Below are 16,923 nucleotides of genomic sequence, written 5' to 3' on the forward strand. Positions count from 1 at the left end.
TCTGCTTCCCCAACTTAGCCTTGCATAAGGCTATATACTTAGCCATAAAATTTCTTTTTTTAAAGAGCCAGATATTTTGTTTTAACCTGGAAAACAATCTCCAAATGAAAATGGCCTGACAGAATGGTGTAGTGCTGTATCTGGGAGCTTGGCAAGACATGTAACTCTTCCATGTTTCCCTGTGTGTGAAAAAGGGCAAATGATAGTATCTAAGTAGTAGCATTGTTGTAAATAATTTATTGCTACACTTTACCATGGCAAATTGTACCTGTTGAATATTTAATATACAGACCTATATCAAGATAAGCCATAGATGTGTATAAACAACCTTTATTTGTAAAGCACCTCACATTATTTTTTACATACTACTTTTCAAGATTGGGGGGGAAATCATAAAATTGGCTTATTTAAATAAGCCTTATTTTATGCTTTTATTCAGTAAAAAAATAACACTTTGAATATAAATATAAAAATAATGTGCTCAGCTATACCACGGGCACTTTCACTTTTTAAATGCAAAACGCATGGTTCAAAAGAACAGGAAAAAAAAAAATTAGAGAATTGCAGTTGCCTATTTTGCTGGTCTGTTTCCCCATAATGGTGACTTTTTGAAGACAGATGTTTCTTTCATTCTGTATCCAAAATGCCTACACTTTCTCTCATTGGCCCTATTTGTGTCATGTTGAATGACTGCAGCACGGATTTGATGTAAGTGCGCTCTCTCATTATCATGAGAGAAGTAGATCTGGCTATAGAATTAAGGAAAGGTCTTTCTAACTCACATCAGGTACTAATCCTGTACATTCTCCGGTATCTCCCACACTGGCAAGTTACATCCAACATTACCAAATACTAAGCAATTTCACACAGCTCAGTACACCCACGGGTGGGACTCCTACCCAGTTATGAGCAACACCGCCAAACTATGCCACCATATACCTAAAAGGTTCTCAGAGGACAGAGTCCAAAAGTCGAGAGACAAGGCTAACTTAGCTTCTGCCTCACAATAGCCCAGCTCGTGTTTCGACTTGTTTCTGGAAAGAAGCAAGAGGTGGACACTTCCCTCGAGGTCAGGTAGCAATAGGCAGCAGACAACGCTGGGGCAGGTCACGCCAAAGAGAAGCAGCCGTGGAAACGCGAGACCCCGGATCAGACAGCAAAACGGGAATCTGATTCTTTGAGTCATAGCTCTGTCTAAATACGCGGAACAAGAGTCTGGCGCACGGTGGCAATTGTTAACAGCCGGTTCCCCAAAGATCCTTTTTTTTTTTTTTTTTTTTTTTTTTTTTTTTGGCTATGTCTGATGGGAGCTCCTAGCTCCCCGGAGGGTGGGCAGGAGTTCGGGAGAAACTGCTCGTCCAAGTGAAATGTCCCGCTTAGTTACGGGGACCGGCAAGGGGCCACCCCCTCAAGTTTAGGGCAGCGGTGGCGCCTAAGGTTCCGCGTGGCCCCCGGGGAAGCGCCGGCGGCGCTAGCCCCGCTCTGGAACGAGCTGCCGCAGCCCGGGGCGAGGTCGAAGCACTTCCTGTGCCAAGTTTCCGGCTCCGGGTCCCGGGATAAGACCGCCCGGCCACAGGCGGAGCCAGCGCTCCGCCGCGGCTTTCAGACTCGGACCCCATGGCTTCGTGCCGGTGGCCCTGGCGGCGCTGCTGCTCCTGGAGGCCGGCTGCCCGGAGCCCCGGGCCCGGCTCCCCGGGCCGCACGGGGCCCCCCGGGCCGCCCGCCGCTGCCGACGGCGGCGTGCAGGTGAGGAGGCCCTGAGGCGGGCGCGGCGGCGGGGCGCAGAGGTCACCGCGCCAATGACAGCCGCACCGATGAATGAATGGGGACGGGCGGCACGTGCGCCGGGGCAGGGGGCCGGGAGGCTGCGCTGCAATGGGGACCCGGGGCTGCATGGGCCCCGGAATGGGCCCGAGCCCCGCCGGGGGATGTGGAGGGGTGGGCGTATGCCTGATATTGGGGCGCCCTGCGCGAGTCTGCAAAGCGCGGTCCTGGGGACCCAGGCGCTTTGGGGTTTGGGGAAATAGCGGTGGATGAGGAGCCGGGTCTCAGGGAAAGTGGAGGGAGGGCAGCCAGGTTGTCTCCTGGCGTGTGGACCTAGTACAGCCTGGAGACCGAATGCATCTGTTTCCTTTCGATTTACACCCAGGGCTTCCGGAGGAGCGCTCTTAATTAGGACTTAAGACCAAAAGGTGCTCTGAGCGCTCTGGGATCCAGGGCATCCAGGTGGGCTCGGAATAGGCGGAAGAGGCTTCGTGTAGGGCTGATGCTCAGAGTGGACCGGATTTCAGTCCTACGGTAGTTGCTTCCCGGCCCGGGAGAGCCTACCTGGACGGGGTAGAAGGTCACAGCAAGGAGAAGAGGCCTGAGGATGTCACAAGTAGAGAAACGTTGAACTTTGATTTCATGTGACTTCTTGAAGTAGAGTAAGAATCTCAGCACTAACCATGACTGCTTGACTCTCCGCCCTGCAGTCCTTGGGCCCAGTCAGTTTTCTCCCTTTCCGGCCAGTTTAGCCCCTGTAAATTGACATGTTCTGTGGCTTCATGAGTCTTTCCTGCACCGATTGACTCTCCACGTGCCATGGGTAGGCCCATATTGTTTAGAGAAACTGAGCAAAATCTATCTACTCACTGTCCTTTTTAGAGACTTCTCCAGTCACACAGTAATTATTATGTTTTCCTTTCATCCGCAAGGCTCGTTTTTAAAAAGTTTATTGAATTTAGGACTTTTCTGTTTTGGTTGGCTTTGGGACACTTCATATTCCCATGTACCCTGCAGACACCATGTACCTATATGAAATATGTAGCATTTATAAATGTCTGCTTTGTACCAAGGTGGATACATGTCACAACTTATCCAGAATGGACATTTGGGGAGAGAATAGCAACTGGGCCCGCAGACCGACAGTAAAAAGAGAATATGGGAAATGAAAGTCTCCGGGCTTTGCTGGGACCCATTTCAGTACAGTCCTAGCCAGACTTCAAATACTTACAGTGTCACAGATGAAGGCATTATTGGGAGAGATGTTGGCACCCACCATCTGATAGCACTGGATACTTCTTTTCTTTGACACTCCTTTTTATTGATTTATTTACACTCTAGTATAATTAACAGTGTTATATGAGTTTCAGATGTGCAGTATAGTGATTTGACTGTTCTATACATTACTCAGTGCTCATCAAGAGAAATGTTACTGTTGATCATCACCCTTCACCTATCTCACCCATCCCCCCCACCCACCTGCCTTCTGGTAACCAGCAGTTTGTTCTCTGTAGTTAAGAGCCTGTTTTTTGGTTTGTCTCTTTTTTTCTTTGTTCATTTGTTTTGTTTCTTAAATTCCACGTGCAATCCTTTGCTGTTTGTCTTTGTCTGACTGACTTGTTTCGGTTAGAAAGTCAGCATTACCCTCTCTAGCTCCATCCATGTTGTTATAAACGGCAAGATTTCATTCTTTTTAATGGATAATATTCCATTGTATATGTACCACAGCATTTTTATCCATTCATCCATCAATGAACCCTTGAGGTGCTTCCGTATTTTGGCTATTGTAAATAATACTGCAATAAACATAGGGGTGCATATACCATTTCGAATTAGCATTTATTTTCATATTTTTTGGGTAAATACCCAGTGATGGAATTACTGGATCATATGGGAATTCTGTGTAATTTTTAGGGGGACCTCTGTGCTGTCTTCCATGGTGGCTGCACCAGTTTGAATTCCCACCAACAGTGCACAAGCTTTCCTTTGGAAAACATGGCTCCTCCATCTTAAAGCAGAAGATACCTTGACTGAGTAGACATTAAATACTGTAGATACTATAGATATGCAAAGACTGTATTAAATGTGTACAGTGTGTTAGGCTCTGAGCTAAGACCTTTACACAACTTCTCCGAATTAATTGCAGCATCTCTCCGTGAGTAGGTATTAGCAGAAAGATGTCACAAGGTAACATGGCCAGGAAATGTTGGGATTTGAACCAAGATCCATCTTCCAAAGACCATGGTTTTAATAACTATTAGGCTGCCTAGTGGTTCAGAGCACTCCATATTAGCTGTGTAGTGTTAACTCTTCGCCCCAGGTTAGATTAGGTCTCAAACTGAGTATTGTAATGAAATACTGAATTTGTATGAATTAATTACAAAGGCTGAAACAAGTAGGTTAAATGTCATATAATGGTAAAATCAAAAGATCATCTCGCTTTCTTGCGACATCATAAATGTTCTTATTGGTCTAATGAATGTATAATGCTATTGTGGAACGACTAGAACTCAGCCAGTCTTCCTTGGCGACTGCCTGCCTGGCAGAGTCAACCTTTATTGTCATTTTAATATGTGTAAAGCAGTATGTGTTCACTAGGAAAAAGTCAGAAAATATAAAAGCAAAAAAGGAATAAAACAAAAAACTCCCACAATCCTATTTATTCAGAAATTACTATGTTTAATACCCTGGTTTATACACTTTTAAACCCCATTGTGTATCTTATTTGTGCATGCACGTATGTAAAAATTTTTGTTGCGATCACATAATACATATGGTTTTGTAGATGCTTTTTCCTTTTGATATATTGTTAACATATCTGTATATCAGTTTTTCAGGCTTGACTTTTCTGAACTTCAAGTTCCCCAGCTCTATAAAAGCAAGTACTTGTGAGGGTCATAGTGTAAAAGCACTTTGTAAGACTTTATTGCAAGTAGAGTGGATTAGTTTTATTTTTCTTGCGCTAAATTTGTCCTTTTTGTCAAAATAGGTACTTTAAATACAGAGCCCTTACCACATTAAATCGGTAAATCAGTAATTTTTTTTTTTTTTTTTTTTTTAATAAACTCTGCACCCAAGGTATGGCTCCAACTCACTCTCAGGACTCTTGATATCAGGATCCTGAGATCAAGAGTCACATGTTCTATTGGCTGAGCCAGCCAAGTACCCCAGTATATTAGTAATTTTTGAAATGACTGTGTCCCTGAATTCTTTAAGATCGTCAGTTTGTATCTTTGGGTCCCCCATGCCTGTCATAGTTCCTGGCCCATAATAGTGCTCAGTAATCATTGGAACTAACATTTGTTGTCACCACCCCTAAATCTCTTTGTAGTCTTCTCTTCTTGATCTCTAAGTTAATATTTTCTAAATGTACCACTGAACTCATTTTTTAACATTGCTGATCAGGCAGTACTATTTCCCAGCATGTTTCCCAGTGTTCGTGCTCACTTCGGCAGCACATACACTAAAATTGGAAGGATGCAGAGAAGATTAGCACTAGCACGGCCCCTGCACAAGGGTGACATGCAAATTCGTGAAGCGTTTCGTATTTTTAAAAAATAATAGTAAAATAAAATAGGCAGTGTTCATTTAGCAATGGAAATTTCCTTCCTCAACATTGAAATCTTTTTCCCTTTCACCATCCAGGCTGATGCTTGGGGGAGCTTGATTATTCTTTGTTTTAAACTGGTTGAAGAATATAAATCTTTACTATTCCCTGACCAATCTTAGTTAAATGGAAGGAAATTGTTTTAAAACTACTTTTCAGATCTGAAAGGATAGATAGGAATATAGAAACTAGCTTTCTTTGGAGAAAGGGATAGATTATAGATGTGTTCTTTTTTTATATATTCCGTAATGACAAATACTGCTTTTGTAATAAGGTAATTTTATTATCATTTTTCTGAAGTTTGCAATCTACCTACAAGGGACAACTAAAGACTGTATTTATTATGAACTATGGAGGTTTTATTTATCTGGCATTATAAACAATTTTTGCATGAATATTCTTATAGGTTTCTTAATGCTTTTATTTTGTAGATGTCCTACTTTAATCTTGTGAAGAGTTTAACATCTGCTTTTTCAAATAGGTATAGTATGTCACGGTAAGTTTATAATCTGTATTACAACCACTAAAGTTATTAGCCATATTGCCAGTAAATTTCTGTTCTAAACTGTGGGGGGCTACTCCAACAAATTGAATATTTTGTCTCACTACGTGCCACGGTATCACTCTGTGTGACCTCTGCCTTTTCAAAAAAATGGGAATATAATAAAGTTTAAACTCAGAACACAATAAACTAGTTTAGTATTTGATTTTGTGGGTTCTCGAGTTCCTGATTATAAAAATAAGCTATTTATGTATTGTTGAGCAAGAACAGAATTCTGTGTGTTCTAAATTGTAATGACCATTCATGCTTAATTTCCAGCAAGTATATGTATATGAATATGTGTATATAATTCTTACTTAAAAATGAAATGATCTCACTTAATAGAATGGCACTCAGTCTTACGTTGTGTGCTTTGTGCTTGTCCCAGGTTCCATCACACAACGTCAGCAGCGTGCTGTTGTAGTAAAACACGGAGTGGTGAGAAATACATCGATCCTTTCAAACTCGGTTGGAGAGACTTGAAAGATCTGTATGAAGACATTAGAAAGGTAAGAGAGCTTTGATAGTACTGTCAGTAATGTTGATTTCTTAGAATTGTGTACACTGTCATTGCAAACTTGATTCACGAGTGTCAAGTTTCAAATGTTTCTTGGGCAACATAGGGGGGCGGTGTGGAGGGTACAGTACATGTCCCCATCCAGAGTGGCATTATCACAGAGCTGGGGAACTGAAAAAACCGGTACTTACCCTCCCTTATTCCTTCACCTGCTCCAGGCATATTGAAGTGCTTGAAGATCAGTGCCAGACTGCCCCCAAATGGGGCTTTATGTATTAAATGCTTTTATCCATAAAACTTTTGGTGGATTCTCAGATGCTGCCCAGAAATATTCATGTGCCTCTCATCAGCTTCCTTCCCTTTCAGGGTCCTCCACTTTCCTCCTCAAACCCTTACCTTACTCTCCTGTTCTCATAGCAATGGCCACTTCCTATTTAATAGACTGAGGGGAGGCCTTTAGGAGTCACTCTCTGGACACCTGCTTTGTTACCATTTACGTACCCATCTGCATGCTTTCCTCCCACCTCAGTGAAGTAAATGTTCCCTCCCTTTCCAGGAGGAAAGGCCTTTCCAGGCCTCTCTTTGCCTCCAGCTTAGTCCCGTGCCCTTTGCCTCCTCAGTGCCTTAGGAACTAGTCCCGCCATTGCCTGTTCCCTCTCCTTTCTCTGCAGGCTCTCCCTCTTCACCTCTCTCACAGCCAATGTTGGTGTTCCAGTTTGTTCATCCTTTAAAGCGCCATCCCTTGAGCCTTGTTCCCCCTTCCCTTCCAGTACAGTATTCCCTGCCTCTTTCTTTTGGCCCTTTCAAGTTTCCTCCAGCGTCCCTCTGCAGCTTCCTTTCCAGGCTCCCCTCTAAAACTGCCTTTGCCAGCCCGTAGCTTCCGTAGCACCTTCTGCTAAATCCAGTGGACACTTGGTTTTTATCTCCTGTGACTTTATTGAACATTGGACACTGTTGACCACTCCCAACAACGTGGAACACTTCCCAAGTAATATGTCTGTTCCAGGTTGAATTGTGTCTCTTAAAACCACGCATCTGACTACTCCCTGGTCAGCTCCATGGAATGTCCATGACTGTCTCAAATGTAACCTATCTGAAACTCTGCTTTCCCTTCCTAATTGTTTTTTCTTGTTTTTCCTGTTCATTGAAGGTGCCGCCTGGGAACCCCAGGCAGGATCCTGGAATTGTTCCTCTTCTCCTTTCACGTCCTCCTTGTCTGTTTCTTGCCTTCCATCCACACAGTCTAGGCCAGGCCACTGCTGCTTCTGTGGCCCTGTCACTGTTGCTCTCCTGCCTCCCCCTCCCCAGCCAGCAGGGCCCCCTTTGTGCTCCCAGAGGAGCTGCGCTTACCTTCAGAGCAGCACCCATCACACTGTGTATTGTAATTATCGTTGTACCTCTCACCCTATAAGCTCCTTATAGGACTCATTTTACTTTGCAATCTCTACGTTTATTACTGTGTTTTGTACTAAAGTCGCTATCTTAGTTAAAGCCTGTCCCACTGTACTGTGTTCACCTGAGCCTGGCTGATGGTCCTCTGGGTCCATTCTTAGCTCCCATTTCTTTGGGGACATAAGCCATGGTTCATCATATAGCAAGTCCGTGAGAGGCAGGTACAGTAAACACATGTCCATCGCCTGGAAGCCTCTCCCTTCTCTTCATGAATCAAAATCCTTCTTATTCTTTAGTCCCAGATCAAAGCTTATACCCTCCATTAAATTGTTGGTTCTCTAGCCCATGCTGATTTTTCCCTTCTCTGAACTTTTACTGCATTTGATTTAATTTACATTTATTTTTTTTATTTATTTTTAATCTTACTTTTGAGAGAGAGAGAGAAGACAGAGTCAGAGTGTGAGCAGGGGAGGGGCAGAGAGAGAGAGAGAGAGAGAAATACAGAATCTGAAGCAGGCTCCAGGCTCTGAGCTGTCAGCACAGAGCCTGATGTGGGGCTTGAACTCACAAACTGCAAGTTCATGACTTGAGCCGAAGTCGGACGATTAATTGACTGAGCTACCCAGGCACCCCTTACTACATTTAATTTAATTATGTCATCGCCCAAGTTACCATTCTGAACATTTTATATTTTTAAGAAATTTTATCTCCCCAACTCAATTGTAAGCTCCTCACAGTCTGGCAAACTGTGTCTGAAACTTCCTCTGTGAACCTTTCACCTGTCTGGCCGAGTCAGGCTTACTGATCCCTGCTTCTCCCTGGCTGTCCTCTTGTCTTCCTGCCCCTGATACACAGCTTTGTCTCCCCACCCCAGACACTCCCTTAACACCTGCTTCATTGGCTCCCACACTCCCTGTCTTTGTCCTCTCCCCTCCATCTTCCAAGCTGCTACCTGCCCCTATCCAGCTGTCACTGTATCCAGCTGTTACTGGCCCAGAGTCCCTGGGCCACCTGGTACTTTCCTGCTCATCCCTGGAGTCTGCTGGAGTCACAGGGGCAGGCGGCACTGCTCACCCTTGCCCTTAGGCCACTCAGACGGGCCAGGCATTGCTTGTGGCCCAGCTGCAGGACAGCCAGTTTTGGGACAATACAGTGTTAGCACCTTTTCCAGCTGAGCGTTGAATCTCTCAAGTGAAATGAGTCCACTGAAATCAAATCAGGGTTTTGTAAAAGAAATCCTGTTGACTTTTGTGCCATTGTGATGCCATATTGACACAGAGAAACTTTATTCCAGGAACTAGTCATATCTACAACTGAACTTAAGGAAATGTCTGAATACTACTTCGATGGTAAAGGAAAAGCCTTTCGACCAATTATTGTGGTGCTAATGGCCCGGGCGTGTAATATCCATCATAATAACTCCCGGTGAGTTACTGACTTTCACTCCTCTGGTGTTTTTTTATATTTGCCAAATCTTCCTCCCCAAGCTTGCCACTTAGTTCCCTGTTGAAGAGGTAGCATTTATCTAAGAATCCACTTTGTGGTGAGTAGTTTCTGACTTTGAGTCACCAGAGTCCACTGGTATAGAGGCATCTTCCTTTTCCACACTTTAATGTCCTCAAAGAACAACTTCAGCTGCAAATAAGCATTTCGAAAAGAATTTTAAAAGCCAGATTTGGTTTTCCGAAGTGTAGAATAGCAGGGTGTATGCATACATGTAATCACAGTACACACAGAGCAGTTAGTCCAAAGGTTATCATTAAAAGTCATGAGCTACACCCACTGTGCTTCAAGTCTGGGCACCACACCCCCGAGAGCCTGCCTTCCCATGACCTTTGGAAATCTGCCAAAGAAAAATCTTGAAAGAAGGCGTTTTGACTGTTGGCCCTCAACTTTTGTGTTTTGAACATACATAAAATCGTTAAACATTGAAACCATGGTATCAAAGGAAATCTTAAAAGGAAAAAGGATTGACCTGTTACTGTAGGCAGCCATCTTTGCAGTTCCCTCATCCCCTCTACTCTTGTACCCAGTCAGTCATACTGTGTATATAGGATTGCATTCTGCTTTGTTTACTCCCAACTGTGTTTTCACTGTTTACCACGATGCTGGAGTGTCTTCATGGTTGTTATTTTTACATCGTGTGATGTACCAGTGGAAATTCCAGTACACCATAATGTACTCATCCATTTCCCTAGGGCTGGACATCTGTATGATATCCCCTCCTCCCAGTAGATCGTACTTTGAGGAATGCCTCAAGAGGGTCAGGTGTTGCCTCTCAGCAGCTGCTCTCCTCAGCCTGTGTCGGCCTTTTGTTCCCCGCTGCTGAGCCTCCAGCTCCAGCACAATACGCCACCTCAGAGTGCCTCCCACCCACCCTCGGAGACTCCCCGAGTGCTCACAGTGCAGCTTCAACAGACAGAGCTCTCTGGCAGTGGGCCTTTCACTGTCCTCAGGTCTGCTTCCACTTCACCGGGGAGGCAGAGCAGCAGAAATGAACCACATTTGAGTACATCTCATGTGACCTGGAGCAGGGTTTCTCGGCCTTGACGTGACTGATGTTTTGGACCAAATAATTCTTTGTGTGGGGGCTGTCATGTGTATTATAGATGTTTAGCAGCATCCCTTGCCTCCCACCGTGAGATGCCAGTTGCACCCCCTGCCAAATTGATGAGCACCAAAAATGTCTCCAGACATTGCCAAATGTCCCCAGGGAGCAAAATCATCCCTTCTCGAGAACCACTTGACTAGAGAGAGTGTGTGTTTATATTTTTATTTCTCAGAGTTATGCGTAATACAGTCTGTTACCCTCAGAGATGACATGGGAAGGAAAACATTCTGCATCACTCCAAATCCTCTCCAGCTCTCCCCATGGTTGCAAGTTTTTTCAGTTTCCCTTACTGAAACTATAAACCATTAGTTATAGAAAACCTGGGAGGATATAACACAACAAAGGCATTGCTAGTTTAAAAAGTTAAGTTCGAGGGGCACCTGGCTGGCTCGGTCGGTAGAGCAGGTGACTCTTGATTTTAGGGCTGTGAGTTCGAGCACCACGTTGTGGGTAGTGTTGACTTAAGTAAAATAAAAAGTAAGTTCAACACTGCCCTCTCTGGGGTGTTCTGGCTGTGGCCTCATTCTCCCGTAAGCGATTGGAGCAGGGCTCACCAAAGACACAGTGCAGAGGCAGTGTCTGGCATTGGAGTGGGAGTCACAGTGGTGGCATGCATTCAAGTCGTATACCACAGTATCCAGCATCTTGAGAATATTTGCTTCATGAAAGCCCTTTTGAATCAGGCTCATCATTAGCTAAATATCCAGCTGTGCCTCTTACAGCAAACAGATATGTGGGAGTCGGGGAGCTTCTGGAGACCTGGGCCATTTCTGGCTCTGCTTGCTGAGAAAGACCTAGAACAACATTGACAAAAGGTAGCTGTAGATTCAGGGGCGGGAGCCACAGAGCTTGTTTGCAGCCAGCACTGCCAGAGACGTTCCCAAGCCCCAGTAGCACTAGAACCCATTCCAGTACTTCATCTGCTTGTTTGCCAGTGATGGGAGAATTGAGAGATCCCTGCTTTGTTGTTTGACAACCCAAGTTTAATGGCTTCTCTGTGGCTTATCAGATGTTATCTTCTTGTTTGTGAAATACGTATTACATAGGTAAGTAATAATCCTGGTGAGGGTTTTAGAAAACCGAATAGAGCAGATACCTAAGAAATAGCGAGGAGGAGGGATGCCTGGGTGGCTCAGTCTGTTATGCCTCCAACTCTTGATTTTTGCTCAGGTCCTAATCATATGGTTTGTTGGATCGAGCCCCAAATCGGGCTCTGCGCTGACAGTGCAAAACCTGCTTGGGATTCTCTCACTCTCGCTCTCGCTCTCTGCCCCTCCCCCGCTCTTACATGCACTCTCTCTCTCTCAAAATAAATATTAAAAAAAAAATAGCAATGGGGATTTTAATTGATTTTTCTTTTTCCTTTATTAAGCTTTTCAGCTGTCCATTAAATACTCTTTGCTAGATTACTGAGACTTCTTAACCTGAGGTCTGTGGGTGTTATGGGGGTCTGTGAGTCCTTAGAATTGTACACAAAATTTTTTGTGTATTTCTATTTTTCGGGGGAAGGGTCTCTGAAGCTTATAATACATTCTCAAAAGGTAATATGGTCCTGAAGAGCTTAAGTCTCAATCTTTACATTTCTTGCCTGTATCCTAATAACTACAGTACCTGGGCTGGTAAAGTAGGAGTGCACACAACAGGTGATTCAGACTGAAAGGTCCAGAAAACAGCTGGGGTGCTTCTTATTGAAGAACTAGATCCTTCTTATTGAAGAACTCTTGCTTCAGGGAAGGACTCCGTGCTGACCAGGTCTCCTTGACAGAGAACATTCAATTCTCAGCCTCTTCAAGAATAGGTTAGCTGCAGAAAATCCTCTTGCTGGAGGCCATGAACTTCTCAAGCCAGCCCACATTCAGGGATTGAAGGAGGTGAGGGGCCATTGTGGCTCCAGAGCACGCTATGGATGGGCCTGCACTGCAGAAACTTCTCGCTCTACCCAGGCCTGTTTCCTCCTCTCCTCCTCCCAGCTGTTGACACCCAGGGCACTCCTGGATAGACAGGCATCCTGTATTCTAAACTTCAGAGTCTGCTTCCCAGAGAACCCAACCTGCCACAGAGCTCAGCAAACTAACTGTAGGTTAGGACTTACTTTATTAAAGAAATTAGATCAAAAATGATTTCTGTAAAATCGCTCCACTCGCTGAATGCTGCAGCACAACTGTGGTGTCTCATCTTTCTCAAGCCAAACCCTCTGCTCGGCTGCCTCATTGAAGGGATCTATTCTTGTCATTGATCTTGGCACCATCCGTTCCTGTGTGGAAGTCTTCCGGCACTGGAAGTGGCTATTGCTGCTAGTGATTGGGGTGACAGGACTGCCCACATTATATTGGCCATGTGTGTATCTGCCTGGGGCATGTGTGTATCTGTCTTGATTGTGCAAATTGGGCACTCAAACAACTGAGTCATCCAGGCACCCCAGTTCACTTTCATTTTTAATGAGGGTTTAAAATATACTGATTAGCGTGTAGATGTCTGTTGGCTTAAGGAGATAACTGCAAGTTGTGGCATCGTATTGTGAAAAATTTGTAGTTGTACTTGCTGGTTGTTCAGATTCCGAATCGGGGTTCGATTTAGTCTTTACAAAACAGTCTTTACAAAATACTGTCTCTTCAGCTTAAAAAAAAAATACCAACTGTTTAAAGGTTTCTGTCCGTATTGTGTGTCATCTAGCCAGCTTTCAATTATATATGGTAGGGAATTCCTGACATTTAAAAATACTGCTTTAAAAAGATAAATATATGGAAGCAGCAGCGCATGAGGTGCTCAGAAGTATTGAAAATGTTCAGTTAAAAAATGGACTGTTAACAAGAATTAATAAAAAGCAACAGAAATTTTTTTAATGTTTATTATTATTGAGAGAGAGAGAGAGCATGCGCACGTGCCAGTGGGGAAGAGGTAGGGGCAGAGAGAAGAGGACAGAGGATCCCAAGTGGGCTCTGTGCTGACAGCAGCAAACCCGGTGTGGGGCTCAAACTCAACCAACCATGAGATCATGACCTGAGCCAAAGTCAGATGCTCAGCCAACTGAAGCACCAAGGCATCCCGTTACAGAATTTTTTTTTTTTTTAAAGGATCTTAAGGGGCCCCTGGGTGGCTCAGTCAGTTGAGCATCTGACTCTTGATTTCAGCTCAGATCATGATCCCAGGGTCGTGGGATTCAGCCCGGCATCAGGCTCCTTGCTGAGCGTGAAGCCTGCTTAAGATTCTCTCTCTCCCTCTGTCCCTCTTCCCCCGCTCTCTCTACAATTAAAAAAAAAAAAAAAAAGATAAAACAAAAACGATCTTAAAGTAGAGTCTATAATAAAGGACACCTACTGAGATGGAGAAGATTTTGATAACCAGACGGTCATCCATTTCGTTGGTTAGGTCAAGCTCAAGTATAAGGAGAACATTAGTGAGAGCAAGAGGCCTATAGGGCTTTTAAACACATGTGCACCCTCTTCTGGCACCTACTACACCAGGATGATTTCATCACTGAAGGAATCAACTATGCTTGGATTCGCTGTGCCCAGTCTGAAAAAAAACCAAGTGCTGAGTTAATTCAGTAGCACCCAGAATCTGTTGCCTAGATAAGTTGTTGGTCTAAGACATCATCATGGTGGGTTGCTCCAAAGATCCTGAAACTTCTGCAGTGCTTCTTCGGTGGCAAGAAAATAAACAGCATGAACCCTGCATCATCTGTGATACAGCTTTGCAGGCATCTGTTCTCTCTGGAGGTAAATATCAGGAGCAGCTGCTCTTGGATGTCAATTCTGTTCTCTTGATGTCAGAACTACTGACTTCATGACTCCTGATCAAGCTTAAAACTGTGTTCTCAACCAAGAGAAATAGACTCCACTGAGTCTGGTGTGCTTGTTTGGGTTTATGAAGGTGGATAGCCAGTGACCTCCTAATTCAGGTATCCCTCCTGCACTCCGCTGTTCTTTAGATGGAAAGTACCTTTGGTGTTCATGCCAGTAGCATCCTCAACATGCCTGTAAGGAATACAGGAAAAGGAAACAAGATTGCAGAGGCCGGAGACAGAGGCCAGGAAACAGAAAGATGACACCAAGCATGAAAAGCAGAGAGTGAGAGATGGTCAGAAACCCTGCGGTCCTGCTCATTCTACCTGAATGTCTCTGTGGAAGATGAGACACTTCAGTGTAGTATCACTTATGAGGCCAAAAGGAGATTTTAGACAGGTGCAGTGAAAGGTAATTTGAAGAATTTGATCCCTGACAAGGAAATGTTTGAGCACCAGCAAAAGAGGCTAGTGAAAGTAAGAAACCATTAGGCTGGGGGTGCCTGGGCGGCCTAGTTAGTTAAGCTTCTGACTTCTGCTCAGGTCATGATTTCACGATTTGTGGGTTCAAGCCCCGTCACAGGCTCTGTGCTGACAGCTCAGAGCCTGGAGCCTGTTTCAGATTCTGTGTCTCCTTCTCTCTATGCCCCTCTCCTGCTCGTGCTCCGTCTCTCTGTCCCTCAAAAATAAAATAAACATTAAAATTTTTTTTTAATAAAAAATAAACTGTTAGGCTGAAAAATGGCCGCACCGAAGGTATACACATCCTCATCCTTGGAGCCTGTGTTACGTCATGTAGCAAGAAAGGGTCTTTGCAGAAGGGATTTAGTTAAGAATCTTGAAATGGGGACATTATCCAGGACTATCTGATGAGTCTTACGTGCGGTCACGTGTCTCCCTATAAGAGGAAAGCAGAGGGAGGTTGATGCACACGGAAGAGAGGGCCGTGTGAAGGTGGAGCAGAGAGATTTTGAAGATTGAAGTCCCAGGGCCATAAGCCAAAGTCTGCAGACAGCTGCCCATGGCTGGAAGGGGTGGAAGGGTGCTCCGTGGAACTGTGTTCTGGCCTCCAGTACTATGAGAGAGTTTCTGTTGATTTAAACAACCAAGTTTGGGGGTGCCTAGCTGACTCGGTTAAGTGTCCTACTCTTGGTTTCGGCTCAGGTCATGATTTCACAGTTCGTGAGTTCCAGCCCCGCATCAGGCTCTGTGCTGGCAGTGCAGAGCCTGCTTGAGATTCTCTCTCTCTCTCTCTGCCCCTCCCGTGCGCACTCTCTCTCTCAAAATAAATAAACTTAAAAAAAAAAAAAAAACAACCACACCCAAGTTTGTGGTAATGTGTCACAGCAGCCACAGGAAACTAACACAGGCCCCATCATTACATCATGTCACATCAGCTCAGGGAGGGGCCCAGACGGGCTTCCCTCTCCTTCTGGAGGTGCCTGTTCTGCGTCCACCAGTTCTGACACGAGCAGACCAGAGGTAAAGCAGGACACATCCCACAGTCTTCATAGGCAAAGGACTCCAGCTTATAGCAAGTCAGTTCAGTGACAGAAAATCTTACCTGAGTCTATATGGATATATTCACCATGCTGAAAACTTGAATATGTGTGTTTTCATCAGGTAACTAGGAAATGCAGTTTGCCTCCTGAAGAATTTGATAGCAAAGGACTCTGCTTGCATTTTAAGTAGTGAGTTTTTTCAGACCAAACTAAAAAAGCATCCAGTCATGTCCTTTCAAATTCATAATGATGCAGAGTATAAGAGGGAAGAGAGGTCATCCTCCGTGATTTTGCATGTGAGCTGGTGAGCCATTCTGCTCTCTGAAGGGACTTGAGGAGTCATTAGCTGCCCCCTGTCCCCCTGCCCCCCTGCCAAGTTCCAGGTCATGTTTAGGAGAGTGGCCTCTTGTTTCAGAGGCAGTGCAGCAGTAGGCCAGCAAAGGCAGAGTTTTTACCAAAAACAAAACCCTTTCTTTAGGAAAGCTTCCATTTGTGGCTTGTGGTAAATCAAATGAATACCTGATAGAACAGCATTTTTCAAACTTTGCACATCAGAATCTCCTGACATGCTTTTTCCAAATACAGATTCCTGAGCCCCATTGTCAGATTTCGACTCCTCAGTCTGCATTTTCAAGAGTATGGATTCTGACATGGTGGACAAGGGTTATATATTTAAGAAACACTAAGCTTGTCAGAGTTCTAACAAGCAAAGGGAAACACTTACTTTTAGAATTGTTAGACAAAAAGAACATTTTATAATAGAAATAGAGCCTTCTGTATAAAATACCACTTGAGAGTTCTGGTTTTTATACAGCCTCTGTAGAGTTGGGAGTAGAAACTTCTGTATATCTGCTTTTAAAGTGGAATCACATTTACTATTTAAATTTGCTACCCTCATTCATTCTGAACCAAAGTAATCAATTGACAAGGTTTGAATTTCTGTTTAGAGACAATTTTCTCACACTGAGGGTTTACTTATAATTTGTTTAAGATTTCACATTATGTATTAGTGTGAATAGGAAAAAACCATTTTATTTAAATCACATGTAAACTGAGTCAAGCGTACATGGGGGTGGGGCATGTCATTTTATGACTCCATCTATTTTTGTCTGCACTTGAACTATTCCATTATAAAAAATGTTGCTTTAAATCTAACGAAGGGGAAAAAAACAAATATCCCAACGGGCTTGCTGAATCATCGCATA

General features: G+C 44.1%; 2 protein-coding genes and 1 pseudogene across 9 annotated transcripts in view; 2 read left to right on the forward strand and 1 right to left on the reverse strand.

Moving 5' to 3' along the window:
• LOC123590956 (protein adenylyltransferase SelO-like) overlaps window positions 1-1,517 on the reverse strand; it is a 36,715-nt gene extending 35,198 nt beyond the window's left edge. The window contains exon 1 of one of the 2 annotated variants that reach the window (XM_045464639.1): window positions 940-1,517. In XM_045464639.1, coding sequence (XP_045320595.1) covers window positions 940-1,186 — 247 coding nt within the window. In that variant the 5' untranslated portion in view covers window positions 1,187-1,517. The remainder of the gene's footprint in view (window positions 1-939) is intronic. The other variant, XM_045464640.1, reaches the window with a different exon arrangement.
• A 23-nt stretch (window positions 1,518-1,540) lies between these two features.
• Window positions 1,541-16,923, forward strand: part of PDSS1 (decaprenyl diphosphate synthase subunit 1) — a 42,896-nt gene continuing 27,513 nt past the window's right edge. For 5 of the 7 annotated variants that reach the window (XR_006709051.1, XR_006709052.1, XR_006709053.1 and 2 more), the window contains exons 1-4: window positions 1,541-1,746; window positions 5,803-5,867; window positions 6,301-6,421; window positions 9,116-9,246. Coding sequence is in view for 4 of the 7 variants with exons in the window: in XM_045464657.1 (XP_045320613.1) it covers window positions 1,618-1,746; window positions 5,803-5,867; window positions 6,301-6,421; window positions 9,116-9,246 (446 nt within the window). In the remaining 3 variants the exon portion in view is untranslated. Of the gene's footprint in view, window positions 1,747-5,802; window positions 5,868-6,300; window positions 6,422-9,115; window positions 9,247-16,923 lie in introns of those variants that run through there. The other 2 variants (XM_045464656.1, XM_045464659.1) reach the window with 2 other exon arrangements.
• On the forward strand, window positions 5,204-5,316 carry LOC123592265 (annotated as a pseudogene).

This window comes from Leopardus geoffroyi, chromosome B4, assembly GCF_018350155.1.
Source record: "Leopardus geoffroyi isolate Oge1 chromosome B4, O.geoffroyi_Oge1_pat1.0, whole genome shotgun sequence".
Taxonomy (NCBI): domain Eukaryota; kingdom Metazoa; phylum Chordata; class Mammalia; order Carnivora; family Felidae; genus Leopardus; species Leopardus geoffroyi.